The sequence below is a fragment of the Nylanderia fulva genome, unplaced genomic scaffold, assembly GCF_048542155.1.
Source record: "Nylanderia fulva isolate GAGA-0341 unplaced genomic scaffold, ASM4854215v1 Scaffold2, whole genome shotgun sequence".
NCBI lineage: Eukaryota > Metazoa > Arthropoda > Insecta > Hymenoptera > Formicidae > Nylanderia > Nylanderia fulva.
Genome location: NW_028190263.1, coordinates 470,863 through 494,607, shown reverse-complemented (window position 1 = coordinate 494,607; position 23,745 = coordinate 470,863). Strand labels below are relative to the sequence as shown.

The 23,745-nt window shown below is 32.5% G+C and overlaps 1 protein-coding gene across 4 annotated transcripts in view; it reads left to right on the top strand.

Moving 5' to 3' along the window:
* Window positions 1-23,745, top strand: part of Nrx-1 (neurexin 1) — a 240,332-nt gene that overhangs the window by 5,247 nt on the left and 211,340 nt on the right. For all 4 annotated transcript variants that reach the window (XM_029321266.2, XM_085482216.1, XM_029321265.2 and 1 more), the window contains exon 2: window positions 9,127-9,177. In XM_029321266.2, coding sequence (XP_029177099.2) covers window positions 9,127-9,177 — 51 coding nt within the window. The remainder of the gene's footprint in view (window positions 1-9,126; window positions 9,178-23,745) is intronic.

Below are 23,745 nucleotides of genomic sequence, written 5' to 3'. Positions count from 1 at the left end.
TATTTATTTTTATTTTTAACACACAAAAATTCAAAAGCTAGATATAATTGTGAAGTATTTTGCTCCGAATATTTTAAAAATACCAACGCCAATTTCGCGAGAGAAAATTAATTATAGAAGCAACATTTTTATCAAAAAATATTGACGCAACTATAATATAATATGTTACTTTATTATCAATCTAGAATAATTGAGCCGCAAATTGTTCCAGAAGTAAGACAAATAACTCAATTTCTTTCTGTATTCTTGTGTCCCAAAATTAATAGTAAGCCTGTTAATGGCAAATTCCTGGGATCATTTGGAGACGATTTTTCCTCAGCGAAAATGTCGAGGAATTTTTGCATGTTCCCAATTTTTGCCAGCATGTATCTTCATAATTAAGCTTTAATTTAAATGAAAATTCTATTAAAGTAAACTCTACATAAAATTAATAAAAGAATGTGATTTTGTTAATATTTTATTTCTACAAGGCTTAGTTTACGAAAATCCCCTTTATTTTCAATCGCATAACTCGAAAATTATTGATGTCTCGACATTTTCGTCGAGGAAAAATCGTCTCCAAATTATCCCAGAAATCTGCCATTAGCAGTATTACTACTAATTCTGGGACACCATGTATTTCTAGAAAGGATCACGCATTTCACCCTGGTCGTTGAGTTTGAGTAGAACATCGTATTTGTAAATTTAGTCACCTCGCTGCTCGATTGGCCGCATGCGGTTACGACGCGCATATCCGCTTACGATTAGATAAGGCGACAAATCGAGAATATCCGTCAGGAGGATCGCCATACGATTACCGGTGCAACGATGTAACCCGGTCGACGTTATCGTCCTCTGTACATCCATACGTGACGTTGGAGCAACACGGATAGATAACCCAGATCTATCAACGTACAAGAAATTCTATATACGCAGACGATACATTATTATTTTAATCACTTCCTTTTTAAACGTACAAGTGTTCTTGAAATCGCGCCCGACCAAATTCCGCCGCAGCGTATTCCGTTAATTATACCAATGAAAACAATGTCAGGTGAAGAGATCCGTACTTTTTTCAAGTTTCAGAAATTTGTAAGGGGAATAGCCGTTATTATTCTTGCTCTATATTCTTGATAGCTCTTTTCTCTTTTTTCTTTAATCTTTATTACAGCGTTCGCATTTACATATACATTGTCTAGCGTTATTCGAGCAGAAAAGATAAGCCTCGCAGTGAGTTTTTCTCGGTCGGCAGAAAATCGCCATTTCCGCGCGAAACGCCTTCTCAACACTGATTGCTTCGTGTTAATATTATTTTTTTTTCTGTCGTTAACATTGTAATGTACGCGCGGCACGAAAAGCGATTATCAGACGGACGGGGAATATAAGCGCGATCACCGGATTGCTACAAATGACTGTCGTGGAAAAAACGAGCAATTACACATAGGAAGCAATTATTTCGTACCTGTTACACTTTCGCCGTGACTATATCGTGTACAAAATGAATTACATAAATAATTATACCAGATAGATACAGAGGATGAAGAAAGGATGTTATTTATAAGCGCTCTATGACGTCAGATCTCGAGCAATATCACTAAATTGCGGAAGAAGTAAACGCAGTAAAGGAGGTTCGCTGCACAACATTTATTACCTCCGTATTTAATCGTTAGTTTAAAATTACTTATTAATTATATATATATAAATTTATTTAAAGATAATTTTTTAAAAAATATATGTAACAAAAATCAACTTAAATAACAAGATACATTAAAAGAAAAAAAATTTAATATTATGTAGTAAACGTAACTTTTTTTAAAATTCTGACATGTTTGTAAGGTTTAAGCGTGTTGTGCTGAAAAATAAGCTGACAATAAGTAGTTGCAATCAGCTGACATATAAATAATTTAACGAATTTAATGTTGTGAAATTAAATTAGAGAAGCTAAATTAATTTGTGTAGTTCATTGCACAATAGGGGTCACACGAAAATTATTTCACGATAACATTGCACATATTTCAAGAAATATACAATATAATGTATTCGCGAATTTGCTTCGAAGAATGGAAAACAACAATATAGATTTTTATCAGATAATAATGTCAAACGACAAAACCCGTCGATAGTATTAATTACAAAATAGATAAGCCAATACATACATAGCCCCATTCGAGCGAAATATATATATGTATATATATATATATATATATATATATATAAATTTTTATTTTATTTTCAAAACTATTGTTATATCATTAAAAATTATGACAATACTGTTTAAAATATTTATATAATTTGTATTGTATTGAAAGAATGACAAACAATTTAGTTATAATCTATATCATGGAATTATTTTTAGTCGAGATATTCAAATAATTAAAATAATACTAGAGATAATTGCGAATGCAAATTCTGCATTCCATATGTAATGTTATTTAAGTCTCGAGATAATTTAAGTGTTTCAATTATCTTGAATAGCATTTCTAATATATGTATATAGAGAAGAGAAGACGATAACGAGAAAAATAGTTAATAAATAACTGGCAAAATTTGGACAAAGTAAACTTAATTCTTTCGACCAATCGCGCTCTGATTATTCACAATCAGATTTATGATAATATATCGTTTGCAAATGACTAAAATTGCTGAATATTGAATATTCAAATTCAGAATATTCTAATATTTAGAGCTATATATTTATTTGATTTACGAGTTAACTGCTTGATATTTTATTTAAAAATCAAATTGAAAAGTCACTCAAGAAACATAAATAAAAAATAACTAATTATAGTCTTATTTAAATAATTAATTAAAATTTTTTAATGTTTTATTAATCATACATAATATATCTCATTAAAATGATATATTTTTCTATCAAAAATTATAAAAAAAGTAGCGCGTAGTGTATGTATTGTATAGCTCTAAAACTTAATTTTTATATTTTATTTACTATGTAAATAAATTTTTATTCTCATTAAACACTGAGAGAAGATATCTGATTAGGATGATCATTAATTCGCGGCTATCAATCAATGTCGAAGGAAAAACTTGTTATAACACCAACATTATTTTCTCCCTGCGCTATTAATCACACTTATCTTTTTTTCTTTCTGTTTTCCGATCTAGCATTCTCGAAGTCGCAGCGTGAATCGAAAGATGGTCGTCTAAGCAATAGAAAATATCGCGTTTCATTAATTATATGCTCGCTTGACGCAGACGAGACTTTTTTCATCGGTCGACCGTTTTTCTTTACATGTAATCATGCGCGTTGGGTGATATGTAAATGACTATGCAGCGTTTATTATGTTGACTGCCGCGATTTATGAATGCGCGGATTTGTAACTAATGAAATGCGATATCACATCCCGTTGAATCGCAAACATGATTTCTGACTAAAACGAGTATAGCGCGAATATACTTTCATTAAACATATCGTATTAAATAATCATGATATAACAGGATAGTTAAACAGTATTAAAAGAGAGCATGTATAGTATATATAGTTTATCTATTGAATACAAGATATTAAAAGAGAAAAAAAAAAGAAATTGAAAGAATTTTAATTATTATGCAATTATTGGGTTTGAATTAAAAGGTTTATTAATTTAATACCGATTTTAAAACTTACCGATGGTTATATTTCCCTTCGATAAGCTAGAAGTTAAAATGATTTTCATCTACAATGATATTTGGTCAAATGTATGAGCGAGCTGAAACGCGTCGTGATAATTAATTGAGAAACTCGTTAATGAAGGCGGCCGAACGAAAATTCCGCATGCCGAGATAAATTTCGCCCGTGCATCCTCGGAAACAACGAATATGTGTCTAGATTATATAACCAGCAAGTGTAAACGCCATGCACAATCTCATTGCGAGAACGAAAATCGAGGATGTATAGAATTGCAAAAGTTGTGCTTTTATAACGATCCACGTTTAATTAATTTTTATTATATGAATATATCCAGGTATTTTTTTAGGGAGGGGAGGGAAAGCATTGTTATATACATCGATATATGTATATGGGTACGTGTATATACATACTTCTATTGTTATAGTTGCAACACTATATAATATAAATTTATATGTGTTTCATATATATTTGGAGGGTTAATAAATATATTTATTAATTTTATTATTGCAATATTTATACTTTTAAGGCTCTTTGGTTCTCGCTGCGGCCATGTTAAATTGTGACGTCAGAGGCGAGAAAATATAAGTTGAAAATTTTTGTGTGTCATTTTTGAAAAGATATTTTGACGAAACACAAATTTAGATGGCTTTAATACATTTTTAAAATATTCTAAAAACTAACAATTTTGCCCTTATAATCAATCAATAGCTGTAAAGTGACATGAGACCCGATCCGTATATATCCTTGCATATGCGCAGTCATTCCGCATGACAAAGTCTTAATTATTCATTTATTTTATGATTATTGATTGACTGTCAAGGAAAAAAATAGTTTTCGGAGTATTTTAAAAGTGTGTTAAAACGCGATCTAAAATTGTATTTCATTAGAATATTTTTTATCTAAAAGTGGCACACGCGCAAAAATTTTCAACGTTTATTTTCTCGCTCTGATGTCACAATATAACATGGCCGCGGTGAGGACCAAGGAGCTTCAATTCATCTATGTGAGAATGTAAAAGTGATATATGAAGTGAATATTTTGCACGTTTCAACACATGACATATATGTATATGTCATTTTAATTTTAATTTAATAAGGATATTTCTATGCACAAATATACAAGATATATCTAAGATTTTTACAAATATAATTTTTATTTTGAATTTTTATTTTTATTTTATTCTTCTTTTATAGACTTACCAAGACTTACCAAGAGACTTTACAAGAGTAAGCTAAATGTACAGCTTAAATATAACGCAGTATGATTATTGATTTATTCACGATAGAGTATAAGTAAAAATAAGTGATATCAAAAAATTATTAATTTAAAATCAGGACACAATTTATATTCGTAAAATCTATTTGTGTCGTCAATTGCTTATTCATAATTCTGATTCAACAAACATCTCGTACTTATTACATTTTAGTTTCTCTGATAGTTGCTAATAGACAAACAACTAAACTTAGATCTACTTGTTAATATCATTGTAAGAACATTTACTGTAGCATTATCTTTCACATATCCTGAGTACGTAATGGCAGATGATCGATGACATAATTAAACTGCGCGCGCGCTGTTGAATTTAACTCCAAGATTAATAGAAATCCATATGGAAATTTATATTTAATCAATTATTGTGAAAAAATTTGCCGTCTCTATACAAATGGAACAAGTAAATTTATCGGTTTCGTATGCGTATATTGAAAATAACAGAATATTATCTCCATCATAATGAACATTTATAATAACGAAAATTTTCAGAGCTGATGCGAATTCTACTGTAATAAACCCACGCGAAATTGAATTTCTGTATAATTTTTTATTTTAATTAAAATGTATTTCCTTTTTTTTATAGCATACGCAGGTAGCGGTTGCTATCCATCCTGGATAGCGTTGCGAGTCCATTTAAACGAATGGTTTAGACACACGTCGGTTGTAGGGAGATATAGAGACATAAATGTAAGGGGAGTGCTTGTAAAACTGAATTAATTTTTGTTGAGCGAGGTAACGGTCGGCCATTCCTGTCAACGATCAAAAATGAAAATCCCCGTTGACATGGGCCTTTCGATGATTTACAGCCGGCGAAGTTTGTGTCAATCGCTGATAAATATTGCCGTTAGCGTTAATCGAGTGCGCCCTAAATTACTTACCGGTTTGCACAAGCAGTTTACGACAAATTTGAATTTGCCTTGTTATATTTACATTATTATTCCATGAGAACATTATTACATGAGAATTATATTGTGCGAACCGATCGATATTATTCTGTTTCCTTAAAAAACGAATCGGCTTTTTGTCCGGTCCAAACTCAAAATACACAATGTCAATGTGTAATTTTGTTGACAGAAGTGCTAGCGATCGGATGTCTATCCGAATAGTTGATCGGAAATCGATTCGATGAATCGCCTCGAACATATGCTATAATCTCGGCTACGCATTTCGGTATTTACGATCGGTCGTTAATATTGCACGAGAACGTTTCGCATATTAAGTGCGTTTATTTTTTAAATCGCATTGTCCGTCGTATATTTTTACGCTCGTGCCAGATTGCGGTCGCACATTCTTTTTATAAGAGGAAGCTCTGAACTGGCGACAAATATTTTATTTAGATTTTATTTATAATTTACAGATGATATTTTTTTACGTTATTTTATATTTATTTATGTATATTATATTATATTATCTAGAACAGAAAGAGAGATTAATGCCTTTATTTGTTTTACTTATATATATTTAATGATATTTATAATTCTCTTTTATTCTATAATCGGCAAATTTGATTGTTTTTTAATTGTAATAAAAAAAAAAAAAAAAAATAGACTTTTGAAAGTTTCGAGTTTCTTTAATGAATTGAGTTCTCTCTTTATTTTTGCGCGTTTTCTCTGCCATGCTTGTGTTGTTACTTAACGATGAGAAAAAATGACACAGTGTGTACGTGTGTATGTGAATCGCTCTTTATAGCCTTGAACGCGCATAATAAAAGATCGCACAACGAAGGGCAAAGGGAACGACGAGAAATAGCATCTCGGCGGCTTTTAGATGGCGAGAGCGGACGAAGACGTATCGATTATCTCGCTCGACTTTGCGCAAACGAGACCGCATCGCAGCACGAAGCGTGATCGAAGATAAAACCATTCTAGACGGAAAGAGGGAGTTCAAGTCTTCCCCGTGGAACTTTTTTTCGCCCTCCGAGGATAAAACTCCGGGGAAGACTTAATCATCGCGAAGCGTGGACCAAGCGATGGAATAAAGTGCTGTTCTCCCTCTTGTCGACCGTGAATCTTTCGTGAAAGAAGGCTGACGTAGCAAAAGTGAAAGATCGAATTGTCATCTTTCGAAATGCTTATGTGTTTACTATATATTTTGCACGAAAAAAAAAAAAAAAAAAAAAAAAACAAATATAAATTAATAGTGAATTTTTGTATAAACTGAAGAGCCATGAAGAGATTTTTTCTCGTGTATGTATAAAAAATTAATTCTAAATGTTTTTCGGAATTTATATGTACGGAATTTATATTGTACATTTCTCTTAGCATATTTTTCAGTACAACATTTTATACGTTTTATGAAGTGGTTAACGTTAATATTTTTATTTATTATTCATATTGTATTTCTTTCTTTTTTTAGATTGAAAAATTTTAAAAATATATACATGCATATAATCACAACGCAGCGCGATTATTTTTAAATTAAATCTGACAGAAGTAGAAACGCGGTATATATATATAATCGGAAGTAGCATGTCCGGGGAATATGGTAGGAATTCCGCCAGAAGCGGAAAGCAATTCTATTCTTCCGTTGCGACCGCTCGGCAAATCATCGACAAAACCGAGCGTCCTTCCTTCGCGTCCTTCTCTCGTAATTCGTTCACGTTCCAGACATCGTTTTGAATTTCACATTTTTGACAAGGACATTGCATTTCAGTGGAAATATATGCTAAATGTTAATGTAAATTTTATATGAATTTGCGAAAGTCCGTTTTCAATGGATATTTTGCGAAAGGAGCAGAAAGAAAGTATTCTTTGAAATTACATTCTGAAATTTAGGGGAAAATTTGTGTAGACAATATTAATGCGACGAAAGATGAAATGAAAAGAGGACGTAGATGGCACATCGAATATCTGTATATATATTGATGAAAAATTATTTTTATATTTAAAAATAAAAAAAGTTGAGATAATGTGGAAAAAAACATTTCGTCGCGTTGGTCAGTGATATTTCCGCGTGGCAAAACCATTCCACTCGGTTATCCGCGCATTAAACTCGTCGCGTGCACGCATAGAAATCGCGCACGAGCGCTCGACATATTTTTACGTGTCCGTCACGATAAAATAATAAACCGCACTTGCGGTATTTGTGTATGGCGGCTATGGTTGCTCGCGGCGAACCTCTCGCGTTTCGGAATGACACTCGTGTCATCCGTCCGCTTATTACGGAAAAGTTGAGCAGTTTTCTTCCATCATTAAACCATATGCTGTAATAAACAGACACGAACTGGATAAAGATCGAATTATTGCTACGCCACGAGTTTCATGAAATCATTTCGAATATCTCCCATGTCATATAATTATAATTAATAATGTATAAATGTACGTTTTTTTTTTTTTTTAATGTTACTCGATCGAACTTTGTTCGTCAAATGTTGGAATTTTTTTCTTCATTTCTATGATGACATTAATAATTCTCACTTCACTATATATATATTTATAGTAGGTTTCGGTTTTTTTATTTTATAAAATTTCTATTGCTCAAAAAGATTAATGGAAATTATATTTATATATTTAAGCTAACATATAACATAAAAATCACGTGTTATTCATTGATGTGCGCTTTTTAAAATGCAGACAATAATTAGATATTATAAGTTTGCTTTTTCTAAAAATAATATAAGTATAAAATACATAATATTTAGTATAACTATTTATTCGATAATTTAAAACAGTTAACATAATTTCAAGTTGAATATATTGTAGTCTAAAAACTTGCATAATACATGTCTTCCAAAATAATATGCATTTCAATGTTCAAAAAAAAAAGTTATGCAAATATCGTGCATTACCTGAATATGTGCAATTACGCCTGTGAGACGAAAGTTAAAATAATCGTGCTATAATAAATTCCATAATTATGGATTCTTATATCGATCGTTAAATTCTTTCGACATGATTTTATAATATAGCTGTATAAGTTAAAACACCTTTTTGATAAGGCATTCGTTGCAGCGTTTATTATACATACATATACTACGAAGACCACTATCGTGCGAGCCTCGAATGCATTTATACCATACCATCTACTGTTTATTATGCCATAAAAACAATCTATGTTACCCATCTAGTTCTAATACTTTCTACATAAAAATGTTTTCAGCGTACTGTAGCTATGGTTAATAGTTGACGCAGAAATCTCTAAAGTTGCAAAATATTTTTTCTCTAAAATACTTTGTGTTTTTGCATTATTATTAACCATTTTTAAAGAAATAGACTGTTATATATAATTCATTTATGTCTATGTTTCAGTGCGGTGGCTTCCCGTGTGTCGAGAGCGCCAACAAACGCAAGTCGCCGAGGGTGAGTAATATAATTTTCTTCCAAAAATTTAAGCATGCATAATATCACATTGCTGATAATGAAATAAGCGTACGTGAATGAAAGAGCGGGATTAGAAAAACAAAAGGTAACTTATAGCATAACGAGCTCTTTTATCTTCGTTTAAAAGAAAAATTGGAAAACCATATGCATACCGATGAAAAAGAACCATCAGGTATTACGCAATTTAAAAAAAAATGCCGCCGCAAGTGATTGGCAATAAGAGCCGTCGCAGAACGACGAGTGTTATTCGGTCCTCTGGGCTATTTTTTAAATGGACGTGCCGTAAAGCTACGCGCACAATAAAGCCGGCAAACAGATTTCATATACGAGCGAATACGGTTGCCTCGCGGGCGGCTTCCGATATATCGGCTTCTCTTGCCGATATGCGTTGTTGTACAACGATTTTTGTTGTTTAGCTCGGTCGCGCGGGCCGATTCCGTGACAGAGGACGGTCCGGATTCGGGGTTTAATATCTCGTAAGACAACCGTACATCGCCGCGGATGCGTTGTATGCGCCGTGTTACGTTCAATCAGGCATGCTCCGAATTGCCGGTGGCAAACAACGCGCGGTTTCTCCGTACATAACGTTGACTACGTGGTTAACGACGGTATCGTGGATGTACCGCGGGCTGAACAAGTCAAGTCGCTTCGATCTACCGTCGTATATCGATGGACTATTAATTGGATTCGGCTAATTTGATTACGCGACAAAGACGCCGCCGAGTCTTTCCGAAGGTGCACTGATAAAAAGAATTGTTAACTTGATTAAACCCTTCGACTAAATATTGTTTTGTTAATTGAACATATAAAAATGTTTAAATTAAATCTAACAAAACGTATACTAATATATGTTCAATTAATAAAATAATTTAGTTGAAAGGTTTAATGTTAAATTAACAAATTTTTTTTTCAGGGTGAGATGGACTATTAATTGGATTCGGCTAATTTGATTACGCGACAAAGACGCCGCCAAGTCTTTCCGAAGGTGCACTGATAAAAAGAATTGTTAACTTGATTAAACCCTTCGACTAAATATATTGTTTTGTTAATTGAACATATAAAAATGTTTAAATTAAATGTAACATATTAAATCTAACAAAACGTATACTAATATATGTTCAATTAATAAAATAATTTAGTTGAAAGGTTTAATGTTAAATTAACAAATTTTTTTTTCAGGGTGAGATGGACTATTAATTGGATTCGGCTAATTTGATTACGCGACAAAGATGCCGCCAAGTCTTTCCGAAGGTGCACTGATAAAAAGAATTGTTAACTTGATTAAACCCTTCGACTAAATATATTGTTTTGTTAATTGAACATATAAAAATGTTTAAATTAAATGTAACATATTAAATCTAACAAAACGTATACTAATATATGTTCAATTAATAAAATAATTTAGTTGAAAGGTTTAATGTCAAATTAACAAATTTTTTTTTCAGGGTGAGATCGAAGAATTTGTATGACTCGCAAAAGTGTTTAAACTTGTAAATTTTATCGGTGTATTTCTTTTTCGCCGATTACTTTCGTGAAGGAAAATACCAGATAAACAATTATTTATTTGCCAAATACGTTCAAGGCAATGTGCAATATATAACTATGAAATAAACAAGCGATGCGGAATATTATTCTGTTAAAATTACGTCAAAGTAATGCAAATATGATGGAAACGATGTTATATAAATATCGTTATATAAATATCATTATTCTCTTCCTAAAGTGCATTGTAGAATGCAGTTAATTATATTATACAGTGGTATGCAGACAATACCAAACTTTATCCCATCTCTCTATCTCTCATTCTTCTCATCTCCTTCTATCTATCATTTTGTACATCATATCATTACATTGTTAAAATTAAATCCTAAATCGTATGCGTTGAAATTTACGTATTATAAGCTGTTGGTATTCAGCTATGGTAATCGTAAATTTGTGGACAGGACAAGAGAAAAGAGCAAAGAATGAAAGAAAAAAAAATAAATAGACAAAGAGAGAGAGATTTGCCGGTATAACATATTTTATGCTGAATTTTTCTTATATTAGCCTAAAAATTCTATAGAACGTTGTCCTTTTTATAATTTAAGATTCTTAATTGAAATTAAATTATAATTAGGTTAAAATGTCTGTGCTTGAAGTTAAATGAGATAATTAGGTTTTAATATATCTATATGCTTGAAATTAAATGAGATATTTAATAATCTTATGTCTCATTGGTAAATGTATGTTATAACACTTTGATATATCACGTAATAATTTAATGTATTCTGTGCACACGTCTATTAAAACTTTACGTAAAATATTAATATATTATTAGTTCTATTTAAAATACAATAACGCAATTTTTTTATAACGTAATAATTAATTATAAAATATATGTAATAAATTAATAAATTACAACACACAGGTAGATATCCATAGACATGCATAATTTTTTGAAATATTTCGAGGCAAAATATATAAAGTATAATTGCAATTTTTATGTTATTAATTTTATAGTAAAGTTAAAAACTGCTAAACAAAACTCGATGAAATATTTATTAAAAAATTTAACATCGTGGTTTTTATAAACTTTACGCGTAACAAGAGGAAGGATGGAAGCATTTTTTCGAGCACAGGTTGCAACAGCTAGCTATATCGTTCCTTTCAAAAAACATTCTCATAATTTAATATCGGAGTATCTATGAATGATACTAATAGTCTCAACTTGATTTTGTCGAATCAGTGCCATCCGTAATACCGCATCGTTCGAGATATCGAAATCATTAGATGCGTTTTCCAGTTTGCTCGTAATCGCGTTACAAAACTCCTCAGAACCGTAACATTAATATTATCGATTAGACGGAGTGAATCGCACGTTCTCTCTCTCTCTCTCGAAAGGAACTCGAAATTATTCGTCGTTTGTACAGAAAGTGGGGCGCGGAAAGAAAGAGGACGGGGGTTGAAAATCGTTAAGAGAAATGAAAATAAATTGCTCGGCTGGGTGGGTTCTAAGTAGGCCGTTGTGGCGATTTGAGCGAGCTTTGAGAAATAGTGTGCGATAAAAATGCACGGTATTCGTTGCATCGTTAGACGGTTGACTGTGCTTGTTGGGTTAATACATGTAAATTTCTTTACTTATTTATTTTATGAGCAAAACAAAAAAACTCCTAAATTCATTTTGATACGATCTATGGAAAGGTAACTTAACATTATTTTTTCGTGATTAATTTAAATAGATTTTAGTAAGAAACTCATTTATGTAAAAAATAATGGCCGTACATGTACATAACATATATATATATATATATATATATATATATATATATATGTATATATAACGTAAACCAGTAGTATATATTCTTTGTGAGAAGTCATGCAATTGCTCGTCTTATTTGTTCGCGAGAAAGCGGAGAGGATTCGAGATATTTAATACTTCTTTCCTCGCTATAATTTCGTCGGATTTCAAAGCCAAGAATAGTTAGCGAAACTGAGAAAAGAATCTCGATTTCTCGAATTTCTTTCACTCAAAGAGACGAAATGTCAGAAATACATCGCCGAGATAAATTGAAACGCAAAAGTAGAGAACATCGATATTGAAAGTCTGTATATTATCCTTTATATTTAAAAGATATCACGGACTTTTTTTAGTTCATGAACGAATCGTATCAAATTAACTAATGCAATCTTTAGAACGACAGGATTTCATACTCTCTATTCTGACACTGAAGATTGAAAAACTTAACATATATAAGCGTATCTTTATCTAGAAAGAATCTGAATAGTTAAAAATTTAAATAAATCATAATGTATAATACTATTCCAATATTCTTTTCTTTAGTTTTAATAACACCCTCTCTCTTCTAATGACGAAGAAAAAACGAAAAATAATTGATATCGATTTTTCTTTACCGAAGATATTATTAATAAGGAAGTTAATCATTTATCGCAACTTTTCATATTTTTAATCACTTTTAACTCTTTGAGAGTTTTAACGATTATGCTTAATTTTTGAATCGACAAAACAAATAAATAAAGTTTTGATAATTTTTCGAATTATCGTATGTGAATTTTTTTCATGTAGGAAAGTTTCTTTTTGAAAATCTTTAAACAATTTTGGAGAGCTTCAAAATTTCATTAAATAATATTCAAATTTAAAAAATCATATTTCCAATTCAAATATATACGTTCAATTTCGTATAACAAAAACGTACAAAAAAGGCAAATTATATCTTTGTGTCTTTGAATTTATTTTTTACGGTTAATTGTTGGAGAGAAAATTACAATTAACTGTAATCAATCTACAGAGAGTTTAAAACTTTTTTAGGAAAAATCAAAACTATCAGTTATAACGCAATTTTTAAATTGAGATGCTAACTTTGCAAAGAGATGGAAAAATCAATTTCAACTTGATTAAAAGCAAATAAGCAAATTCATTATATTTATCGTATTCGTTATAATACGTATATACAATTTATTACACATATGTGCCTATACATATTTATCGATACTTATAATTGATCTTTATAGATAATTGTTTTTAATGATAAAATAGATCCTGAAGAGAGAGAGAGAGAGAAAGAGATATAATAATAGTTTGCAAGAGTATCAAAATAACGAGATTTATCGGGAAACCCGAGTGCATTGAAAGTAATAAGCTATCTTCTATCGTGAACTTTTCAATAATAAGAAAGTCTTTGATGGTCGAGCTGCCTTTTCACCGTTTAAATATTCATTCGTGCTTGGTAGACTCCCTAGGGAAGGAGTCCTCTTAGTAATTTAGAGAATCGATTTAATTCCCATCTTCGTCTGAAGATAAATAATCTTGCGAGATTATTGTTCACTCAATAAAACTATCAAATATTAAACTTAGTTTTCATATAATATGAGATTCTTTTATGAAACTCTCGACTCTGGGGAGATATTCCATTTGGATTTCCATAGGATGAATAAAAATTCGTTTAATAATACGGAAATATTCAGATGTAAATTTTACGATTAACACTCATCCTCGTGCCGTCGATTGATTTATTCTGGGACAAATTATAAACCACAAAAAAAGTTGCAAGACAAAATCGCTTTTATACGATCGCTCGGCGTATTTAAGTCTCTTTTTACCACCGAAAAGCCACTCGCGATTCTATCGCATAAGGAAAGCGTCGAAATCACGAGTTCGCGTTTTGTTATTTCTTCCTCCTTTGTCCTATAAAGTATGACCGTAAAGAGAAAATATATTACGCCGGATGAGAAAATCGAATATCGATACGAAATTCTCCATTCAGACTCACGCTTCATATAAGAAGCGTTGCCCGATTTTATCTACAGAATTGGAGTGTGATTAGATTAAGTCGGAATATAGTTGGATTAAGGTCTGCGAAAGCTAAACTTAACGAGCATGAAGAATAACGTAACACAATAGAAGGTTTTCTAACGTTATCAATTATATATGCTCTCGTATAAAAATCTTTCATCTTCTCGTACACGTGACATCTAAATTCGTCATGTCGCGATTGGAATTATAATTTGCCGGTTTGTCATTGATATATTAATATTGATACTTTTTCAACTGCAATTTCATTTTTAACAACACTGAAATTTTAAACAACACTTCTAACGCGAAAGGTATTTATCGGGTGCAACAAAATTTCTCATCGTTTTTTTTTTTTTTTTTTTTTACAAAAGTTATTTCTATATTATCTTCCTGTTTGTGTGTCTGCAGAAGGTAGAGATGCGTGCGTGTGTGTGTGTGCAAAAATGCCCACTGATGGTCGATGCAGCAGAATGACTTTGGAATTCAATTTACGAGCCAGCGACAACGCAGGTGTAAAACGGCACGTTTCAAAGTGGACACGTAATATCCGCCGGATCGATTAACAGTACACGACATTTTATAAAAAAAGAATTCGATTTATCACGTAACACCACTCATTTTAAACAAGCTCGATGAAGACTGCCGTGACTGCCTCTTGCGTTTCCGTAATCATCGAATCGTTATACCTAGCACGCGTAATACAATAGCTTATCGATCAAAATAGAATTCATAGATGTTGCATATAGTAAATGCAACGTACAACCCGCTAAATATAAGATGATTGAGATACTTTACATTATTCTTTCGCTACGCGGTTGTAAAAAAATCAAATATATATTTTATATTTTCTTCATTAAATTTGTCAATATTCTCTTATTAAATATTTTTTTCCTTAATCAAATATATATTTTATAATTTCTTCATTAAATTTGTCAATATTCTCTTATTAAATATTTTTTTCCTTAAATTAAAAATGTATAAATACCAAAATCTCTAGTTAAAGAAAAAAGCTAACGAATTAAATGATCTTTAAGATTAAATAAAAAATTCGAACTAGCTATACCAACCCGGTTTCGTATTGAAAATAGTAATACTCGAGTACGCGACATTTTCGAACGTGGCATAGTAGATTCATAAATCACTTAATGTTCAACCGGTTTCATTTTGTCACCGATGCGATCGAGCCTCGTGCACTCTAGATTGAGATGAATCTCAAGATGGCGCAAATTAAATTCGAGCTTCATTATTCATCGTGGACGGGTAATGTGGCTCCATTAAAAACGTATTAGAACCGTTTCGCGTACGAGCGCCGACGAAAGATCTCTATATAGAAGAACAACAATTTATTTGCGAGCGGTCGGTCATCCCTCGCTTTTTTTGATCCGTTGAAAAGGGCGCGTTTGTCATTCCCATCGTGTCGGTGAATCTTCTTCGTTGCGAAATAACGACAACCGATATTCGCGAGATTATTATACATACGTTGTACGCGCGGTTCGATTAAATACATAGGCAGAGAGATTTTTCCACTTCGGTTATACCAACTTGCGCGGGAATCTGCTCGAATCGAATAATCCATGCGAAAAAGGAGAAAAAAAGAAAACAAAAAGGCTACGCGAGGCACACGAGTTAGAATTTGTGAAATTGAAGTGAATCGTTCTTGCCGATTGTGTTACTCGTTCCTTTAATTCCGACCGTCATTACATTACGTGGTTTTCGCGAAAAATATGAATGCAATTTCTCGCAAAATCGGGATCGTAATTAAGGCACTGTTCGCGATCATTTAGTTGATAAAGAGCGCTAAAATGAAGAGGAAGGTACGTTTTCATTCCAATGGCGCAGCATTAGATTAAGATCGAACCCGACGCGATAATCGAGAAACTCGTGGTATACATACACATGTTTCATAAATTAATATGTCACCACGTCCCCTTTTCATTTTATACACTTTATTTATTGGAGCATGATAATAATTGGAGAAAAATCGATAGGAGCAAAGTGAAAAATTCATAATTACGTTCTTTCAAATATATATATACGAGTTTTTTTTTAAACAAAAAAGAAATAAAATTGAATGATTATTACACGTGATATCTCTTTCACCGTGAAAAAGAAATGTTGCCTCGTTATCGAGCAGACATTGTGTTAATAAATATGCGCAACTGTGAAATTTGTAGTGTTAGTTGTGTAAATGTAGGTAATAATTCTCTGATGGAAGGAGGTAAGACGTGCACATCATGTGTGCAAATGCGACTGCGAGTTCACAGAGAATCGAGGCTGATTCCGCAGGCATGTTCGCTTTACTTCAACAGCCGCTAACCGCTATTTCATTAACGTGCATTCGATGATATATGCGTATGCGTTTGCGAGTCTGAGGGGAACGTATTAATTAAGGCGCGCGCAGAACTTATACGCAGGGCCCAATCAGTCGAAATTATATGCATTTCCATTAATAAGGCAACGAGATTTCGATAATACACATTTGTATACATTATAATAATAATATTATAATAAAAAAATAATATTATATTTAGCTCTTGATATATACAGGGTGTCCGGTAACGAACGGACCAACGATTATATAAGTGGATTCTTTGGTCAATTTGGGAACGATTTTTCCTCAGCAAAAATGTCTAAAAAGGTCATCATTTTTTACAACTTTCCAATATTTGTCATTATGTATCTTTATAACTAAGCCTCAAATTAAAATTTTATTATAGTAAACTCTACCTAAAATTAACTGAAGAATGTAATTACGTTAGACTTTTAACTCCAAAATGTTTAGTTTTCAAAAAACCCATTTTTTTCATTCGCTTATAACTCGAAAATTATTGACTTCTCAACATTTTTGCTAAGGAAAAATCGTCTCCAAATTGGCCAGAGAATCCGCCCTTAATCATTGGTCCGTTAGTTACCGGACACCCTGTATATATAAACTTACATAAATATAAATATGTTAGCCGTAAGAGCCTAACGCGATGTTTAATTAATTATTAGGAATCGTATCTCATCTTGAGATCTCTAATTTCTGTGTTAAGGAGGGTTTTTAATAATTAGCGGAAAAAATGAATTTTTGCAATAATTGACTCAAAGAAAACATCAACTCTTACAGCCAACATATTTATATTTATATGTATACATTGTGTATTAGATAAATTCTACAAAGAACGATAGTGTCATGATTGCAATTTTTGTGATTAAAAATTAGTTTAGTGAAATATTTGTAATATTTTCGCATTGTTGTCTACTATAGTGTTCTTCATTTCTACCTCTTCTTACATAACTCTGATTTCTGTGATTTCTTGTCAGCGATTTACCTCTGCGTCTCATCTTCAGCATGTGGCAAGCAGAATGCTAACGTCGGTGCTTTATGCAAACCAGCGGATCTTAGCATAATGTGCCTTGTAAGCTTTGTCTACGGTTGTCTTACCTCTTATAGAAAACGGTGGCTAGACATTGTATTTGTTCTCCTTTACAATGAGATAGACATTTCTTGCACTTCCGACGTTACGGTCTCAAAGGCACCTCCTGTGTTTCCTCGGACTATCCTGCTCGAGCCCTCCGTCAGATGATCACAGACATGATCGTGAATAGCTGTAAGCCCGATGTATTATTGTCTCGAGTTGATTGTGTTTAGTGAAGTTAGCGCGAATTATCCGTGGAGCGAACCGAGATAGCTATATTGCTCTGTTTCGCGACAGGATCTTCCGTTTCATGTTAACTTCTAGGGTGATCAATGTTTAGAATAAATACCAAATGGAATCGCCACTTCTCTTTTAAACTCACAACAGTGGTACATTCCACGAAACGCAACTATTGAAAATCATTATTTGAATTCTGTAGTTTTGTTCAAATGAAATATTATTTGAAATAAATAAAAAAGTACAAATATGTGTATATATATTTATTTTCCGGGAAAATAAATAGATACAAATATAGGGCACATTTGTTTAAAGTGGCAAATATTTGAAATTATTAATTGAGATAATAGGTTTAAAATGATTATCGGACATTTTTTTTTATTAATACCTTATATTTTAAATTTTCAAGTTGGAAATCATTATTTCAAATATTATCTATTTAGGGGAATAATTGGAAAAGGAGAAAACAAATATGCGTTTATATTTTAAGAAGAATAACTATAATTTATTATTACTTTAAAATATAATTTTATCACGATTTAAAATATAATCAGAAACATAAATAGATAAAAAATAATATAAACATAAATAGACTTAAAACGAAATTGTAATAGAAGGGGAAATAAGTAAAATAAGGAAAAATGCATAAAGTAGAAAGAGAGAGTATTTAAATATTTTATTTCTATAGTACAACGAGAGAAATAATTATTTTCTAGTGAGAAATTCATGCACATATAGTTAAAAAATTTATTTCTAATTTAAAAAATTAAATATTATGTAGAATTTTAATCAATACATAAATAAAAGTTATTGTTTTACCATATATTTACTATTTATAATGCGGTAAGAAAATATATTATATACACATAAATATACATATATTTTCTACTTCAAATAGTATTTTATTTTATCGCTGTTGTGTATCATAATTACTTATTTCAAATTCGTCGAATTAGTATTTTTATTTTTATCTTTTAAAATAATCGAGTTAAATTCACTTTTTAATTATCAAGAAAATTTCCGCTATTCATAATTCCCTGTATTGTCTAGCCGACCAGAAAATCAATGAATGTTTGGATGATTGTTTTAAGTTATTCAGACCCGCGATATTGGGGTATAGATTCGAAGAATTATTCTCCGAAGGTATAGTGAGAATCGGATGAATAAGTAAAAGAATCGCGAAGAAGTGCGATAGAGGTAGAGGGACGATGATTCCACTTGGTGGGTTAAGGACACTGAAACTGAGGGCCAAGACAGTGGACCTGGAACGACAATGGATCCGTCAAGCGATTGTGCGGCCATGCCTCGTCGTTCGGAAATTCACAAGATCGATAGAGAACAGGTCGCCTTGCATCGAGAGGACGTCTACGTTGAATATCGCATCGCCCATCGCGCCATTATACAGAACCGAATAGTCCGGGCAGCTTCACTCTGGTCCTTGTATGTGTACCGAGCGTTCGAGTTTGACGTACTCGAAATTAACGGCGCCCCGCTCGTATGTAAAATGCAAAACAGGAGGTGTCGGAAAGTTTGCGGGTGTTCTACTAGACGACGCTATTCTCTTAAATGCATGCCGCACAGTGAGTCGCAAATTTATGCAAGATATTTGGCGTCCCTTTCTGATTCTCCATTTTTCCGTTATGTCAGTCATCATTTTTTTACGGAAAAATCTTGGAATTGTGGAATTTGAAAATATCAATTCGATACTAATTTGATCGCCAAAAATATCATTATATTCGCATTAATAAGATGATGTAATTTTGATGTTCATATTAGGGAAAATCATATTCTCTTGATATTTCGTATTGATTGGTTTATGCGATATTTATCGCACACCAATCATTATTTTGAACGACATAATAATTATTATTAATGTTACATGACCGTATATTATTTCCGCTGAACTTTATTTTCATTTAAAGAATTAAATAATCATTTAAATGAAGTTGTTTTGTTACTGTGAGAATAAAGATTGTATATTTCTTGTTCATTATACACGGTGCTTTTAGAATCAATCGTCTTACTATTACGTTAAAAGAAAGTTAGAGATTTTTGTTCTCTTTCTTCTTCCTTTATAAATGAAACTGTTCTCGAGAATTACTTAGAATATCGAATTGTTGCGTTTGTTCTCTTTGTAAAATAATTCCCTTTTCGAGATCTTCTTGTATCATTTTGCTCTTTATCTCGTGATCTTTATTTTGGTACTGAGCAAATATTTAGTTGAATATTGGAAATTGTTAGCGTTTAATAGTCATTATAATGATGGATAAAGTGGATAGAATTAAAAAAACTTTATAATAAATTGTATAATATTCATCAAACAAATTCTATTTTGTTCAAAACATTGATATATTTTATGAAATGGGAAACTATTATTCGTTATAGCTTATATAAATGTTACAAGTTAAATATTACAACTTTTACACATATAAATTTGATACTATAGTATTATAAAAAAAACATTTTGCACTTTTAATCAATTTTTCGTCAAATTTTTCACATCGCGTATATTACTACTTAATATTGATAAAGATGCTTTTTACAATTTTTATCTAGAACGTCTATATATAATATATAGCGGATATCAATAAATTTCTCTTGGATGCAAAAGCAAAACGGCAACATAACTCTATTAATATCGCATCCGAAGTCGTCGTTACGGTTCTCTTTCGAGCAGAAACTTGGCAGAGGTGTCTCGCCGGATAGATCGAAGCGAAAAGGAGATAAGCAAGTTATGATGAGGAAGAACACCTATCCGGGAATGGTGAAAAAAGACGAGAGAAAGAGAAAAAGAGAGAGAGAGTGGCTCCTAGTCGTATAGACGCCGGTTTCTTTATACCATCCAACTACTCTTCCTCCTACTCGGGATCTCTCGCCCTGCTTGCACTCGCTCCATTGTCTTCGGAGCACCGCAAAAGGGCTCCCAAACACATCCCCATTCCGAGCCGACGTCTACTCTTCCAGCATCTCTTCTCCGCCCTCTCTCCAAGATCCAAGATGAAAATAGGTTGATGCTCGAGAGAGATCAGAGGGAGTCGCGCGTGGGTTGGAGGAGGTCGTAGGTCGTAGGTTGAGAAGTCGTGAGCTTCCAGAGATGTGTGTGCGTTTGTGGATTATCGTCGTGCCGCCATTTTAACGCTTGTCACACCTGCACGGATGTATGCTCGTTGCTTGAAAAGTTGGCGAAATAAAACGGATAGGAATCTCGCGACCAATTTTCTCATTAATCTCAATCAAAATTAATATTGGACGCTATAGTGGTGAAAATCAATTTTATTTTAATTATTTTAATTATTTAATAATAATATTTAATTTTATATTAATAATCAATTTTGCCAAGTTTTTTTTTCATTAATCTTATTATTTTTCAGATTCAAAATATTCTTTTACATATTTCATTCTCTCGCTCTTCTTGTTCATATTAAAAACTTTTATTTTTCTCGTCGTATATTAAAATTTGTTATATATTCGATATTATGAGTAAGTGGAAACTGAAAAAAGCTCGTTTCTGTATAATAATTCTGTATAAATAAGATTCGTTCACTACACGATCGGCAATATAGCACATAACTCCGATATTACAAAAATAAGACGTAAAAATTTCATCTACATAGAAGAGAACTTGAATTTCATTTTTCTAAGAATATATATAAAGTAACGAGATGTAAGATGGTGAAATTGAAAGGTGCCGCTACTTGGCCGGTATACGCCTTTGAAGAAAGTTTTGCCGGTCCAGAATCCGCGGAAGAGTCGTCGAACATACATACGTATATATTCGCAAGTTCGATTGTGAGCCGGTCCGGATATGAGTTACTGACCCATGCATATAAATGGACGTTATGAATCCTTCCCTCGGAATATTCATCGGAATCGTGGCATCGACGTATAAAGGAAATCGAGTATGAGTCGAAGGAGCAAGGATGCGTCCTTCGATGCGGTGTCGGTGGAAGAAGCTTCTCTCTGCGAACAGCGGGCTGGGTGAGCTTTTCTATCTCCCCGTGAGATCGAGAGGAAATCTTGGAATCGCGGTGTAAGGGGAAGATTGCCACCCTTCCGACATGGAATCGGAGTGAGAGGGAGCGAGGGGTCGTCGATGAAAATCGCGCGATTTACCCGGCCGCCATATCTACGCGGAATAATGGATAACGTCTGGAAGCCTCCTCACAATATTCGCTCCCGAGGCGTGCTTTTGGCTTTCGAGGGGAATAATCAGACGTATCTGAATGTACCGGCGCGTATATCGAGTCAGTCGTCTGGACGATTCGCCGATTTGTCGATCTCTATTTTATATATCTTTCTTTTGTGCGGAAACAGTCTCCTTTAAATTAAAAATTGTGTAATGTACCTTGAACGTATCCATGAACGTTATTTCATAGGGAAAAGTTATTTAACTTGCAGAGTCTCTGCGTGGAGGACGGGATAAATTTGTTCTTCGAGAGAATCTTTTTCTTAAATCTTTTCTTAAAATTTATTCCATCCAGCCGGAAGAGTAGTTGGATGGAATAAAGAAGTCGTCCTCTGTCGGATGCTGTCATCTTTTTGTTCCCTCTCGCATGTACTCGTCTTCTTAACCCGCTTATCTCCTTTTCTGTTCGATCTACTCTGCTCACAAAGGCATTTGCGCTTCTCTTCCGTTTCTTTACTACACGTTCGCCCAAATCTTCTATTCCACAGTGGCGTTCTACCTCACGGTGTCGATCCTTCACAATTTTTATCTATCCTTTATCCGTCCTGATCAAAGAAATCTTCAAGTTGCTTTGGGGACTTCTGCGCATTTTGCTGTATCGTGACGACATAGCGAATACTTAATATCGTTAGGACAATCCATTCATGGACAAATAAGTATGATGGATGAAGAAATCAGACTCGATCTCTATGTTGAGCAAAAAATGAAATAAAACGCCCGATTTCGAATACTTATTTGACCTGCGTTCTTTTTCTAATTATGCAAGCTACGTTACAAATTATATATTTCAATGCAATATATAACATATTTTTAAATATTTAAAAAATATATATAAATATGTAAATTATTTTAATCATTTTTTTAAAAATGTAAAAATGTTTGAAATCTCTCGTGGAAAGAAAAATAAACATTTTAAAATTTCGAAATTTTATGGAATTAAAGCTAATGTGAAAAAAAAAATTTATATTAATATATATATTATAATAGACAGGATTATAGAGTCTTGATATTATGATGACATTATTGGGACAAAGAAAGCTCCCACACGTTCCGGTATATTATTCTATAGTCTACATCTATATATTATAAAGTTAAATCGATTATACGAAGCTTTTGAGCGGGGTATTATTTCATCAACACGAACTAAACGCTCGTCGTCATTGTGCTTGCATGGAAGACCATGTCAAAGGCGACGAGGGCGATCACCTTAATTAAGCGGTTACTGGATTGGAGCGATAATACCTAGGATGTATAACTATGTATCGATGCATCAATACCCTCCGATGTACCGTGATCGATAGTACAGTGGAATGAACTACATCAAAGAAAATATCTGTAACAATATCTAATTAACGTCGTCCTTGCGTGCGTTGCAAGCGACAAGTGTAAAATCTGCCCAATCCAGGGGATACAAATATTTCATCTAATTATCT